The 15,505-nt window shown below is 39.5% G+C and overlaps 1 protein-coding gene across 2 annotated transcripts; it reads right to left on the bottom strand.

Moving 5' to 3' along the window:
- Positions 1-1,356: 1,356 nt before the first annotated feature.
- cdkn1a (cyclin dependent kinase inhibitor 1A) lies at positions 1,357-6,564 on the bottom strand. 2 transcript variants are annotated; one of them, XM_061220333.1, is made up of 3 exons: positions 6,346-6,564; positions 3,480-3,915; positions 1,357-3,004 (listed from the first exon to the last, which is right to left on the bottom strand). In XM_061220333.1, exons 2-3 carry the CDS (start codon positions 3,904-3,906, stop codon positions 2,949-2,951), a joined length of 483 nt encoding a protein of 160 aa, XP_061076317.1. In that variant the 5' UTR covers positions 3,907-3,915; positions 6,346-6,564; the 3' UTR covers positions 1,357-2,948. The 2 variants fall into 2 exon arrangements, with proteins under 2 accessions (XP_061076317.1, XP_061076316.1); XM_061220332.1 differs by lacking the exon at positions 6,346-6,564 and adding an exon at positions 4,542-4,653.
- Positions 6,565-15,505: the final 8,941 nt, after the last annotated feature.

Below are 15,505 nucleotides of genomic sequence, written 5' to 3'. Positions count from 1 at the left end.
CCCCGGGTGAACCACACACCGGGGGCACACTGAGCTCATACGTCTGGGGGAGGGGATGTTGTCAAATCTTCCCTTAGATACCGCTCATGCGGGGGGTGGAGGCAGGGGAGTTGAGAAGGGTAGAGATCAAACAGACCGAAGAAAATAGATGGAAATTGAAGGAAGAGTGTGAATAATTTAACGTGCTGGAGGCAGGAAGATTTTTGGAAAATGCTGGCAACTGGTCAGCTTTGGACGAGAAGCTCTGATTCAAGGCACTGGCTCTGCGTCACTGTCGAAACACCACAGTGAAAGACTATATTATATAATTCAAATAAGAAGACAAAAATGTTTAGCAAGCAATTTTAGGCCAGTATTTCAGTATGTTTGATGTAAACAGCATGTTTTAAATGTTTTTTCAGTATGGCAAATTATTCATTTTTACATTTTAAACTAATCTTTACATAAACTGTTTATTATTAAATAAACAGGATAGCCCTGGATGCTTTTGAAATCAATGGCACATGTAATCATTCAATCTATAAATATTTCATAAAGCACCATTTATTATCAGGTTACCAGCCTCACTAAATGCTTCACTAAATGCATGTTCCAGAAAGACTGGGTAAAAAATACTCTGATAAAAATGTATGCTCATAAAACATAATCAAACTGAACATCTGTGAAAAAGAGAGATTATGTGATTTTGTTTGCCATTCCCATCAACACAAGTAGGTGTAAAGCTAATTAACACTTCTGTTGTAAGGGCAGTCCCCTGTCAGGAGTTTTGCACCTCAAGGCTAATCATATCTAAGTGACTAAACTGGCCAGCATACTGCTGTTTAGTAATGTTCAGACTGGTATGTTCTGTTCAGAGGAAGGTCTGACTTTCTTCTGCTCTAATGAAGAAATCCTGGACACCTCAATGTGACTCCATATAATTGCTCCAGTTTATTTCTGATTGTACGCCAGATTTTCAATGCTTTTCTTTTTTGTTATTCACAGAAGAAATTGCTGACAGAGTATAGTTTACTTCTCATACACAGACTCATTTAAACAGCAATATTAATTTTATCTGATTTCCTATGGCATGTCTCAGTACTTTAGTACATCTGCACTATGTAGATGTACTACTAGAAGCACCAAAATACCCAGTCATTTGATCCTCCAACACTGAGCTTAAAAGTGTTATATTTATTCAATTTTGAACACACTCTTAAGATGGCTCAATTAAAGCACTGATTTATTTTCATGGCAGTATATTGTCTGGTGGGAGGATATAAAGCATAATTATATACATTTTAATTATTTAATATTGACAATATCTGTACTCGGTATTAACATTCTTCTTATGAAAAAAAAGAAGCAAAAACATAATCAGAGAGAATGCAAATATTTATTAATCTCAATTAAGAGACACACATCATCTACAGTATAACAATAAATACAACTTTATATATTTTGACAAAGTATATATGTGCATAATCTAATTTTAGGAATAAACAAATACAAGTGCAATTTAGGGAAAAGAGAGATAAAGCTGAAAGCTGAAAGATATTTCCTTAACATCATACAAAGAACATTACAAGACTATGTACATATTATAATCACAACTGCATAGTGTTGAGCTTGGCTGCCAATTCTCCTCCAATCAAATGACCAATGACACAAGGATTTTCCACCATACAAATAAATAACTATAACTGCACCAATACTGCACGTGAACGTGAAACACTTTTAGGTGTATCTAATTGCACTGTACTTGAAGCACTGTACTTCAAATAGTTTTAAGTACTCTTCGATAATCTTTTGTTTCTATACATACTTTTTGAATGAATTGTATGTACTTGTAGGTCGCTACATTTGAGTTTAGTGGATTTGTGCATGGACCTAATATTTTTAATATCTTGCACTGCGCTCATCATTAACAATAATGGATAAAAAGCTTATTACATCTCATAATTAAACCTCTTGTCTTTTTAAGAAGTTTAGCCGTTTATAGGCCACCTCACCTGCTTGTGACTGCACTCCACCTCATAAACTAGCTGACACAAGCCTGGTAGAGACTCTTTGAGACACACTTAGCATTGTGTCACCTTTCACATCTAGTTTCCAACTCCTCAGATTTGTGTAACTTCATATTAGCACCAACAGGAGTGTGACACACGAAAACTGCAGGGAAATTCAATGTTGATTCGAGGATAGGTGAGCATGGTCATTTGAACCCTAGTGGCCAACCTCTAGATTTGTATTTTCAAAAAGAATTTTAGACAGGAAATGCTAGCAGGAGAGGCAAACCGTTCTGATAGAGGACAAAAAAACCTGAAAAAAGGTATAAAGTTAAAAAGGTAAAAAAAAACCTCACCTTAAATAACATTCACATGCATGTACAAAGACGTGTGCATAACCGTGCCTGTTGACTCATCAGCATCACTATGAAGGATGTTTAGATCTGTGGTGCTGGCCTCTGAGTGTCCTCCATACTCCTGTCTCCAGGATTACATGGTCTTCCCATGAGGCAGCTCCAGAGATTCAAACAGAATGTGACCACATCATAGGGTGTGCCCCAATACCCAAAAAATGTATCCTCCTTTCCTCCACTCATCTCCTCCCCCTCCTTTCCTCCAGATACTTTGGGGTAGGAGCAGGGTAGGAGACAAGTGTTAGTGGATGAAAGGGGGATGCATTTTTTGAGTATCTGACCCTCTACTAAGACTAATGATGTGTACCACTATGAAAGGAGCCCGCCCCTTTGACCTTTCTCTATCAGGTAGTATGAGGCACACATAACGGGAAGGCAGCACAGACAGACATGATGTCGATGGAATAAAAAGCACTGAATTTGCCCTTCTATATACAAAGATACACATGTTCAAGTCCTTCTGGTGAAATAGTTTTACAGTCTGTGTATGACTGAGTTCCTGAGAGGCAGTAGGGTTTCTGCGGTATTTGGGGACCGTTGGCCCTCCTCACTGCCCTGATTTCCGTGGCGAGTTTGCTACCCGGCGCTTCACCTGGTAGAAATCTGTAGGGAGAGGGACAGGGAAAAACTGAGTCAGCCCATTGCAATATCATATAACACACGTATATATATATATATATATAACCACACCCTATCCACATAACCAGTTCCCTTTGATTATTGAGAAACGCAGAAGACATGAGTCACTATCTGTTCACAGTCTCCACCTACTGGCTGCAAAGAGAACTGACACAGGACAAGACTGAACATGCCCTCCTAGCTTCTCAATGTGACCAACAGAAGACATTATAAAGCATTAAAATAAAATGATATAGGATATTTCAAAGTCAGGTCATGGAGGGCAGCTCAGATGATTTATCTAGACATTTTCAGTAGTCTTATCTACTTTTAGAATTTTATATCTTTGAGAATATATATCTTTTTATTGTTCTGATGTAAGCAGTTCTATGATTTTCTATTAGAAAATGTTGAAAAACAGGAAAAACTGCATGGCGGTATTTCACGGTTGCCCACATACCTGTGATGTTGGTCTGTTTCCTCTTCAGTATTTGGCTGGGTTTTTTCTCCGGCGTCACCTCCAGGTTCTGGGGCTGGGCCTTGCACCTGGTGGGGGTGCATGGAGTGTTTTCCTTGTCGGTCTGCCCAGATTTTGCCCTCGATGTAGACCCTCCTTGCCTCTTGGACCTGACCTTGCCTACCATACAGGACCGGTACAGTACTGGCACCTTGGCCCCCACCACCCCTTCCCACTGGAAGTCCCCGCCCTCCAGGGGCGTTTCCGTGGCGAAGTCGAAGCTCCAGCGCCGGGACGCGTCCTCCAGTTCTTTCTGGATGAGATTCTGCCAGTCCTCCTGCAGCTGGTCCCGGTCCACCGGCCCGAACAGGTTCCGGCGGGTCGGCCTGTTCCTCAGAGGGGTCAGGATCTGCTTGTTGATGACAGACATGGTTCGGCACTGGAGGGGCGAGAAAACAACAGAGGGTCACATATGCCCTACACTCCGCTCCACATCCCCTTACCTCAGCCTCAGGAGCTCAGCAGCGACTCACAGTTACTCATCTTAAGAGTGAAAGCGATAACTTGGAAAAATCCCTAATGGGACGGACAGTCCCTGTTTCTCCTAAAATGAAAGTGAATGGCACATCTGATGAATAGAAAAGATTGATACTTGAAACCTCCACTTGAAGCAGCTAAAAGTGCTTTACTGTAAAATTATTTAAAAACAATATTGGATTTGTTCTTGGAAGCTCGTAATTTTAGTCAACTTATCCTCTCTCCTCCACAGCAACACAGTCCAACCAGAAATAATCTTATACCTCTTATATATCTGATGCTGCCAAGCCATATTGGCATCCTATTTACATATTTTACATTGCTCACTGTGAATAACTGGCCTACGCATTATACCAAACATCATCATTTAGTATCAGTGCAGTAGGATATATTTTGGGATTAATACTTAATGTACAAATAATTAAATTAATTGTTCACATAAAAAGTACAATATCAAAGAACAAACACCGACATTTGTATTCATGTCATAGAAATTTAACCATGATACAATTTAATTAATCAACTCACCATAGCTAATGGTCTCTCTCTCTGTACCGGTAGGAACTTAAGGGACTCTTTAAGGTTATTCCTTTTGAATGACTGTGGGTATTAGTATGGTGCAGTATTTAAGTGCTCTGGCTCAGTAGGTTTTCCTACTTAAGCTAAGGGGTTGGGCCAACAAGTTAGGTCGGCCTGCAATAGCAGCACAGTGTGACTTCCACATGTCCGGGCAAATTCCCCACAGCGTCATGTACGGGCAAGTCCTGAGAAATGGCTTCATCATTCTACAATTAGCACAGACATGTCATATCACACTCTGCCCTCTAGAGGTCACCATTCCAGCAGAGAAAAGTAGATCGCAAACAGTGAAGGGATCGCAGCGCAGAGAGGGCCACTGGGGTCAGTTTCATATGGCCCGTTTTTGCTTTCTTATATACGTTCATGTGGAGATAATCATCCGAGAAAGATAAAATTATATCGGTACAAATAACATACCATTCAGAAAGATTTCATTTATATACCACAAAATATTACCTATGATATGTCTAGATGGTGGTAGGTACAATTCTATATAATCACCTTCAATGTTCTTATGATCCTTCTGTGGTCCATCAGACAAGAACTGTTATGTAAGTTAGTCGGTTCTGAAGGCGCCATAACAAATGTAAAGTGAAATAGTCTGGAGGTGGTAGGGGATTGCCCAACCCTGGTGTGAGCACAGCAGGAAATGAAAGGAACCCAATTACAGGAAGGACGTGGTCAGGGAGCGTCTACACTAGGTTTCGTCAGACATGTCATTCACACCATAAATCGTACCGTACAATTAATTTGAATAATATGTCTGCTCAGTAATTGTTTAATAAAATAACCAAACTGCTGCCTCGTTGAAGATCTGACATTATCAGATTTGAGAGGGGCAGAACAGCCTAAGGTAATAGCCTGGGACATGTCATCAGGTCTGTAGGCATGTCTGCTGTGTCAGAGGAATACATTGGCAAACAAGCCTCCCAATCGCAATTTTATAAAACTGAAAACATTCAGAAAATACTGACACCTATTTTTATTTTCAACATTATTTCTAAAATAAGATAATATAATAGTGGTAATAGTGGTCGTTTTCTTAGAGTAGCAATGAATTGTAAAAATAAAAAAGAACCTATCCGTGACGTCAAGGAAATGGGCGGTCAAGCGGGGATAGATTCAACTGTGCAGCGGGAAGACGAGAAGCTGCGTGATTGGTGAGAGAGAATTTACTCCTGCCCACTTTTCCCTTTCCACGTGAACTCAGAAAACGTGGTAGCGAGTCAGCTAAGTTCAGACAGGGGCCATAACTTTCGGGGGGAAAACCTACTGGTACAGGGCGAATAGGAACAGAGCCAACTGGGTAATTAGGTCATTTTTTTTCGAAACATTGCTGAGCTAAAATAAAGCTAGCAATGGAATAATAGATCAACTATCAACTATCAACTAACTAACTAACTAACCAGAAACAATTGATTATAGTAGCCTATAGCTGGTTTATAGTTAAACTATGGTAGGCTATATAGTCTACTGTAGAAGACCAAAATGCAAAGAAAAAATCCCGATAGCCTATTCTCCATTATAAAATGTAAGGTGTTACAACTCATACTGGCTGTTGTACTAAATTGACATGCCTTAAATAAACTATTGTTAGATTAACAGATTAGCTAGGCTACTTCTACAAAATAATTTAATCATTACTATTTTAAGTACTTGACTGACATCATTGACGCTGATCAATGTTACATTATGTTATGTTACATTTTACATTACATTGTGTTATGTTACATTTAAAAAAATAGAAACTTACAGTCTTTGAACTACGCGCGATGTCGAATGACGTCCGTGCAGTCAGTTTCGCTTGAAGGCAGTCTAGAATGAATGAATGGAGGCTGAAAAGTTGTAGACGGTCGTGGGCAATTGTTGATATCTTATTTTGAAAGCTAAACAACTGTAATTTGTCGTTTCTTTACAGAACCTGATTTTCGATTACAGTTACTCTTGTTTGTCGAGAGGACCTTCGTATTATGTCTGCCAGTTGCATATGTCCAATATTCCACGCGAGCAGTTCAGTTTATATTACTTTGGTGGGCGTGAACCCAAGCCAACTCGTCCCCAGGCGGAGTCTATTCTGTAAAAACGTGCTACTATCCGAGTAAACACAAATGAATAAATTCCTTTTTCCCGGCTTCAGGAAATACCGGTTGGCTTCATTCCACGCCCTCAGTGGTGTTTATTCCTGCAGTTCCAAAGCTCTCCCACACATTCTGATAGTCCCAGACTATTTTAAGACCACTATTTTGTCAATAGGTTTTCAGACGCTTTTTAATAAATAAAAGACCCTTGCATGTTTGAAAACATCAGATTTTTCAGGGAAGGGAAGGCCTACAGTTAGCCTACAACCTATAATTGTATTTTAAAATGTTCACTTAAGTCTAGCACTTTTTGACGCGTTGTTATTAGACAGATATGGTAAGGAATCAGCAAACTGTTTTCTAAATCCAACAAGGTGTAGTTTAGCCTTACTGTTTGTGAAATTGGCTATATGCCTAAACATAGTCTAGTTGATACGATGGGAAGCTTCGCAAATGAAACAAATCCTGTAAAATCCCCAGAATTTTTTTTGATGGTAGCCTAAGACATGACGATTTGTAATAAAAATGTCAAAAATTAATGTCATCAAATTCAAAGAAGTATTTTTGTCAGAAAATTAATTGGTGACCCAATAGGCCTATAGAAAAAGAAATAGGCCTCAATAGAAAATTGGTGAAAGATTTGATAGGCATTTACAGTTGAAAAGTCTAAAAATATCTTCTGCCCAAAAGTGAAAAATGCAAAAATTCAAAATGTGTAATTTTTTCAATTGAGGTGGGTACAACGTGATGCATATTGTTCTGTATACTCTATATTATATAAAACATGTGAAAAAACCTAAACATGACATTATTCAGTAAGGTACCACATGACAAACTCATTATCAAAATGAGGAGGGTAGGAATTGTAGGAATTTTAAAGTGGGTTCGGAATTGGCTAAGGGAAAGGACACAAAGAGTAGTAGTAGGAGGGGCCTTATCCGAGCAGGGTATTGTGGGAAGTGGAGTCCCACAGGGATCGTGCTGGGGCCACTGGTCTTCCTCATTTACATAAATGACCTAGACATGGGCATTGAAAGTAATTTAGTTAAATTTGCAGATGATACAAAACTAGGAGGTTTTGCTAATAGTATAGACTCTACTAAAGTAATCCAGGAAGACTTAAACAGAATCCAGAAGTGGGCAGAAACCTGGCAAATGAAGTTCAATACAACTAAAGTTCTACACATGGAAAATAAAAATATAAGGCAGGATTACTTCATGGGGGGTACAAAATTGGATTGTGCTCAAATGGAAAAAGACTTGGGGGTCATAGTTGACCAAAGCCTTTGGGTTCTAGTCAATGTGCGATAGCAGTAAAGAAGGCCAATAGGATGTTAGGATACATAGCCAGGAGTATTGTTCAAGGAAGTTATACTCACCTTATACAATACTCTTGTTAGACCACACTTGGAGTACTGTGTGCAGTTCTGGGGACCACACTATAAGAAGGACATAGAGGCGTAAAGGTTCAGAGAAGGGCAACCAGATCGATTCCATGTATAAAAGATAAGAGTTACGAGGATAGTAAAACTGTTTAGTTTAGGGGGGATTTGATTGAGGCTTTTAAATTCATTAAAGGGATTAACAAAGTGAATTATAGGGAATTCTTCAGGTTGAGTTCGGTTAGCAGAAGGAGAGCACACAAATGGAAATTGGCAAAGGAGAAATTCCGTACAGATATTAGGAAGTATTTTTTCAAACAGCGAGTGGTCAATGTGTGGAATAGCTTGCCAGTGCATGTAGTGGAGGCACTTAGGGGTAGGAAAAGGTGAGCATTGCTGGGCTGAATGGTCTGTTCTCACCATTACCTAATTTTATGTTATGTTATGTTATTTTATTGCTCAGATGAATGAAAAATCATACTTATTCAACAAACACAGTAATGTAAATGAATGGAAATTTGTTTATGTACAAAACATTTCTGTATGGTGGCACAGAGATGCAATATTATTATATGATTGTAATCATATTAAAAACTTAACAAACTGTGCCATAACCACCATAAAGCTCCACCCAGTCAATATCTTTTCAATGGGGGTTTGTTTATGTCAGCCAGTTTAGCTGTCACAATATCAGCAATGTAATCCAAACAACCTCTATGTCTTCTCTTCTGAACTATTGCTGGCAAAATGCCCAGTTCTTCTCACATTTGCGTACAATAAATGGTGTCTGTAATTCTTTCAACCAGAATAGGAGGCTGTCTTGTTGCTCACTAGTGGCTGATTAATGATTAGTGGCTCCTCATTAACCACTAATGCCTTTGTTAAATTATGAACCAACTTAATAGGAGCGTGAACTTTGTTTCTGATCAATCCTGAATACCAGTTTTGTTCCTTTGCCAGATATTTAATTTCTTTTGTTTGCATCTCCAATTAAATGAACATTCCCACAGTTACAGTTATCTTTTGGTTGACAGCATTAATTGAATCGCTACTCTTCAGGGGGGTGAGATTCCCATAAAGAGTTTGTGTAGGGTAAACTCAGTATGAAGGAAAATGCCCTGAAATGAAGCCACTTGTTTGCTAGAATGTAATATTTTCATTAATTCAATAAATTGAACTTGAATCTTGAGTGAATTAAATACTCAGTCTTTTTAGAGAAATCATCCTTTTTTAAGTCTTGAGGAAGAAAATCTCATTATATTTATATGATACATATGATAAAATCAGAAGAATTATACCTTTTTTTATTCTGAAACATTTAATATTTTCAGTTTATTTATTTTGGGAAAACTTCAAGGAATGCATAGTCTTTAGCAGTATAGCTTCATGTAGTCACTGTAGGTGGTGTATGCAAGATGTGCTGCACCATTTCCAGTAAAACCTAAAGAAAGAGGCTTTTCAGAGTAACTTCATATTGGAGGTTCAGTTCAGGCTACGGGAGTGGGAACATGATGAAAGCCTTGAGAAAGACAACAAGCAGGCACTAGGAGACCTGGCACTAGCAGTGAGAGGGAGGAGCAGGGAGCTCTTATGTGTGGATTTCTGAAACTTCCCTGCGAGAACTTCTGGTTGCCCCGGACACCATGAGTCATGCTGGTGTGACGTCAGGGGGGCGGTTTGCCATGAGAGAAAGCGCGCGGGATTTTGAGTCTGTCTCAGCCTCCCACAGTCGTATGTTTTCACGTGGAACATGTGCCTGGAGTGGAACGTGAGTGAGGCCAGCGGGGGAGGGGTGGGGATGGCTTCCACGCAATTGGTCGGGGCAGATAAGCTGGTGAGTCAGGAAGGTGGGCTTCAGTCACAGAGGACATTGTCTCCTAGCTCCATGGGGGGAGGGGAGGATGAATAGCATTCCCGGCTTTAGGGAGTATTTCACTTTCAAAGCTTTCTTCTTCATCTTCTTTTCTTCAGTGAATAATTTCCCCACCCCACTTGTTCCCCTATCATATTTAAACAGATAGATTTGTAATTAGTAGTCAATTTCTGTGATGAGTAGTGGAATGCTTAGCGAGTCTTCACAATGTATTAGAAGGTTTTACAAATGCAATTGTTTTCTTACAATGTTTTCTTGCACTCCATGCAATTGCACACTAAAATGTGCAAAAACAAAATACTGTAATTCTCTGATAGCCTGCAAAGAGAAGCATTTATATAAATGCCTAAATTAACCATAAGAAACAGCCAAATTTATGCTGGAAGCGAGCCAGCATTAAAATGTATAATTCTGAGAATTTACTCCTCAAAAAAGTACTGAGAAAAATGTCCTTTAGTTGAGCTGGCAGGAAGGAATTATGGGTAATTTGGGGAAAGGCAGAGCGGGATTTATCCACAGTGGGAGAGAAAAGGCATTTAACTCTTTAGTGCCCTGGTACACTTGTAGAGAAGAAAAAAACGTGCTATAACAGGATGCTGGTTCAGATGTCATTTACTTTCTAAAATGTTAAATAAATCCTATTTCTTCTTTGTCTCCATGTAATAAAGTGAGTCACAAAAGGTCTCCTTAAGTAGTAATGTAAATATGTAGATAAACACATTTGGAAGCAAACAATAAAAATTCAACAACTGAATGCCATACACTTCTAGGCTCAAGACATTGAACTTGTAGTGAATGATTTGTTTAATAAAACAGCACCCATGCTACTGACATTATTACTAATATAATATATGAGTTTGCAGAAGCACAAGGCTGACAATTTTTCTCTAAATATTTTGTGATCTTTGGTGTGAAAATGCACTTCAACTTCATTAACTGGGTCCATGCTGCATCTAAATTGTAGCAGGGAAATAGGTAGTAATAATAATACAACACATTGGATCATTTAATAATATGATGAAAGGAGGATAAATCATAAACAGTATATGTAACTTAAGCATTGCTTAATTGCACAGATGGGGCTGGGGGGTGGGGGATGTCTCTACCATAAAATGACACTCTGACTCAAGGACAAAGAACCATTTTATAATGAGGTGTTATAAAGGTCAAAGGTTTCTCAGGAAAAGGCATGTAATGAATGCAACAATGGACACCAAGGGCCTCATTTATAAAATGGTCTTACGATCAAAGTCCTATCTTAAATAGTGGCTGGCACAGAAAACCAGAATTAAGTAGTTAAGACACAGAGGAAGGATTATTTCCGAAACTTTCATTATTATATTAAAGGAGGTCCAAGTTACCGATGTCATGTGTGCAAACCTTATTCCCTTTTTAAGTAGTATTTATAAAATATTCATACATGGATATAACTGTACCTCTAAAAGTACACTATTTATCCCTCCCCCGTATCTGTAAATGAGCAACAATTTTCCACCAATGAGCTTGAATTATTGTACAGTTATACAATGTTATACAGTGTCAGGCCATCAACTGTATATTTTGAAACCCGAAATTAAGCACCAGGCAAGCAGAGGGTGAGTCAACATGTCAGTGAGCCTTTTTCAATTAAACTATTATGTAGTCATGGCTGCATTATTGGAGTTCATTTGAGATTCATATACAACAGCTGCGTACAATGCAGATATGCCACTTTAAAACAACATAAGCAATTTGTGTCAGATATTTTTGTAATAAATTAAGCCTAAAATTGCATTTATATTCAAATCCAAGAACATTTTTATGTGGGACCAGGTCTTACAGGGTTAAGAACAAGCCATGAGCTTTTTCATCTCTGGCCAATAGGGGCTCAGTATGACCTATTGGGTGTGGTGTCATGTGACCCAGGTCACATATTGGGAGTGAGTCACATGACTGAGGACTGGAACCTTGTAATCACACTGTTGTATGTGTTGTGCTGAGGCTGTGCATGTCCAGGCTATGACTGCATTGAACATACACATTAACAGTTCATACATTTGTTGTAGTTTTATTGTGAGCGATTATCACAAAATAGACAAAACCCATGAGCATAAATGGAGTCAATACCAGCACAACTATATCTTAAAAAAGAGGTAAAGTATCTTTCCCAAGCTTGCTCTTTGTCACTTGTCCATTGATCTCTACATAACTAAACTATCACAGATCTTCACATTTGTTTCTAATTAAAGGTGTGCTTCACTGAGCACATTGATTTTTGAAGAAAATCTTTCCTGCCAATATAGTGGAGGTTTAATTGAATATCAGGGTTGCCAGCAGAGGGAATGGCATACAAAGGAGTGGCCCCAGGAACGTGTGTGCATCCACACAAAATACTCCAGCTATATAAAATGTCCAAGAATTCACGATTTGTTTAAGGGTTGTACCCTAATTCACTTCAGGATATCTACATTTTACACGAGTTATGCTTTCCTGCAGCATGTAACATTACCTAATCTTTTGACCTTATGTCATGTAGGAGTCAAACTAAAGCATTTTATAATTGGGGGCGACATGGCTCAGGCAGTAAGAGCAGTCGTCTGGCAGTCGGAGGGTTGCCGGTTCGATCCCCCGCCCGGGCTGTGTCGAAGTGTCCCTGAGCAAGACACTTAACCCCCAAATGCTCCTGATGAGCTGGTCGGGGCCTTGCATGGCAGCCAATCGCCGTGAGTGTGTGAGTGTGTGAGTGTGTGTGTATGTGTGTATGAATGGGTGAATGGAGAAGCATCAATTGTACAGCGCTTTGGATAAAGGTGCTATATAAATGCCTGCCATTTACCATAATGTGCTCATGCTACCCTTCTGACACTTACAAAAACAAGATTCACTTGACAGAAGTGATAAGTATATTAATCCAGGTTGTGTATTAATGCAGGTTGTGGCAAATAGGATACCTCATTACCACATGTGTGCTAAGTACTAGCCAATTGCCCATCAGTTAGAAACTACTGAAAAGGAGCCAATAAGTGGGGATGAATAGAAAGAACACAATTTAAAATATAGTGGTTGGGTATTGTGGCAACATTAAGGCTGGACCTTAGGCACTGGAAAAGCACCAAAGCTCCACTGTTTATTGAAAGGATGGATTCGAAGAATGGAGAATATCAAGATGGGTTTGAAGATTGTAGAATTATGACAAAGAGATAAGTTTCCTATTTTTTCTTAAAGACGCATTAAGGGAGTGTACATACAGGACATATATTTTCCATTGCGAACAAAATAAATTAAAAATTGTGCAATATCCTCACCATGTATAGTATGTTTGGGTGCATTGTTGCACAACTTGATCATTCATTCATTATCCTAACCCGCTTATCCTGAACAGGGTTGCAGGGGGGCTGGAGCCTATCCCAGCATACATTGGGCGAAAGGCAGGAATACACTTTGGACAGGTCGCCAGTCCATCGCAGGGCACACACATCATTCAGTCACACACTCATACCTACGAGCAATTTAGACTCTCTAATCAGCCTAACCTGCATGTCTTTGGACTGTGGGAGGAAACTGGAGTACCCGGGGGGAAACCCACACAGACATGGGGAGAACATGCGAACTCCGCACAGAGAGACCCCGGCCGACCGAGATTCGAACCCAGGACCTCCTTGCTGTAAGGCGGCAGTGCTACCCACTGCACCATCCATGCTGCCAACTTGATAATTATGAAATACAAATAGATTATATATAGTCAGCGAGCACTTTATTACTTATTTATTAGACTTCTACTGCTGTAGCCTCTAACTTAAGAGTTATGATGCATTGTGTGTTCAGAGATCCTCTTCCACTGTTCCATACCACTGTTGTTGTTACTGTCACCTTCAACCAGTCTGGCTATTCTACTCAGACCTCTCTCATTAACAAGGCATTACTGTCAGCAGAACTGCCGCTCACTGGGTATTTTAGTTTTTTTGCACCATTCTTTGCAAACTCGAGAAACTAGTGTGCATGAAAATCCCAGGAGATCAGCAGTTTCTGAGATACTGAAACCACCCCGTCTGCCACCAACAATCATCACATGGTCAAAATCACTTAGATCACATTTTTTCCCCACTCTGATAGTTGACGTAAATATTAACTGAAGCTCTTGACCCGTATCTGCATGACTGTATGGATTGCACTGCACAATTGGCTGATTAGATAATCGCACGAATAAGTAGGTGTAATAAAGTAAAAATGTGCTCAGTAAGTGTATATAAAAAAACAATGGCAAACACACTAACATTCTGTCCCCAGTAGATTAATGGAGGCCTTGGGGAGCTGCCAGTCCCGTCACAATCCATACCCCTATTCCTGCTGAGGTACACTCAGCCAGTATGGATTAGGTAAGGCTAAGGAAACAGTTTGAGATCATAACCCCTTTATCTTACACTTCACAATCATTTATAGAACCATTTATTTGCAGGAGCACTCATGGTTAATATTCAATCTCAAGACCTTGAGTCTAGCCCACGGCACTGCATTAAAGACCCTATATAGCCAGCTGTAGCATTCTGCCCTTCAAGCAAAAGGAAATCGTTCAGAGCTGTATTTACAAGATATGAAAGTTGAATTCTAATCTACGTACACAGAAATTAAATGTTTGGTTAGAGTACCGTTAAGAGATTTGTTGGCCCGCAGGGCTTTAAGGCACAAGCCACACCATGATATGGAAATCTGCCTCACGACCATTGATAAATTCGCACTGCACACTCAAGTTCTAACTTGTCACCAGAGTACAGCAAATACTGCAGAGAAAAAGAAACAGAAAGGGAATCATTTAAGGAGATTCTTTAAATGTCTGGGGGCTGTTAAGTATTTAAAAAAATTACTTAAAGGAATTATTATTATTTTTTTAGATACTTTTTAAGGCCTTCTTTTCAGCTTTATTGGACAGTATAGTATAGAGACAGGGAGGGTGGGAGTGAGAGAGGAAGACATGCGACAAATGTCAGACGGTCGGATTCGAGCTGCCGACGTCGCGGCTCGCAATGAGCATGCGGTCAGTGCTCTACGGGCTGCGCCACCGAGACACCCCTCCTTAAATGCATTCTTTATTAAACAAAATAAATATTTAATTAGCATTTAATAAAACTCAATGGCTTTTGTGTCAAAAGAATCAAATCTCACACTCATTCCAAACCCTCATTTCTGTCGAAGGAAAGCTAGGCAATTCCTAATGACTACCTCTAAAAAGGAACATTTAGACTGGAATGCTGTTAAAGATGGCAGACCTTGATTGATTTATGGGTGAGGAGCAAGTAAAAGAAATGTGAAAAAAAAGCGATTGGAATGGGGCGTGTCCAGTAAGCTTGCACTTCCTTAACAGTAGTTTGACCGGTGTCATCCACTTCGATTTGCAGATTACTTAAGTAAATCTGACCTCTAGTGTAACAAGTGGGTAATTGCAACCAATTGTCTAATGTGGTTCTGATAAGTGTGGGCACAGGCTGAAAAAGCCAAGAGCCCATTCTACATGCCAAATGTGCACAGAGCAGCCAGCAATTCTTACACACATGTATAAAGGGGTCACCGTCCCCAGTGGCCTGTGGAGCAATCTCCACATTTGTA

The sequence above is a fragment of the Conger conger genome, chromosome 14 (assembly GCF_963514075.1).
Source record: "Conger conger chromosome 14, fConCon1.1, whole genome shotgun sequence".
In the NCBI taxonomy this organism is placed as follows: Eukaryota; Metazoa; Chordata; class Actinopteri; order Anguilliformes; family Congridae; genus Conger; species Conger conger.
Note: the sequence above shows the minus strand (reverse complement) of the source record. Positions and strands in the feature narration are given on the sequence as shown.

Bases quoted from the DNA above. Each gene is read 5' to 3' on its own strand.
- cdkn1a (XM_061220332.1), bottom strand. The intron at 3,005-3,479 runs GTATGTGGGCAA...CTCTCCCTACAG, and splicing joins GAAACAGACCAACATCACAG to ATTTCTACCAGGTGAAGCGC.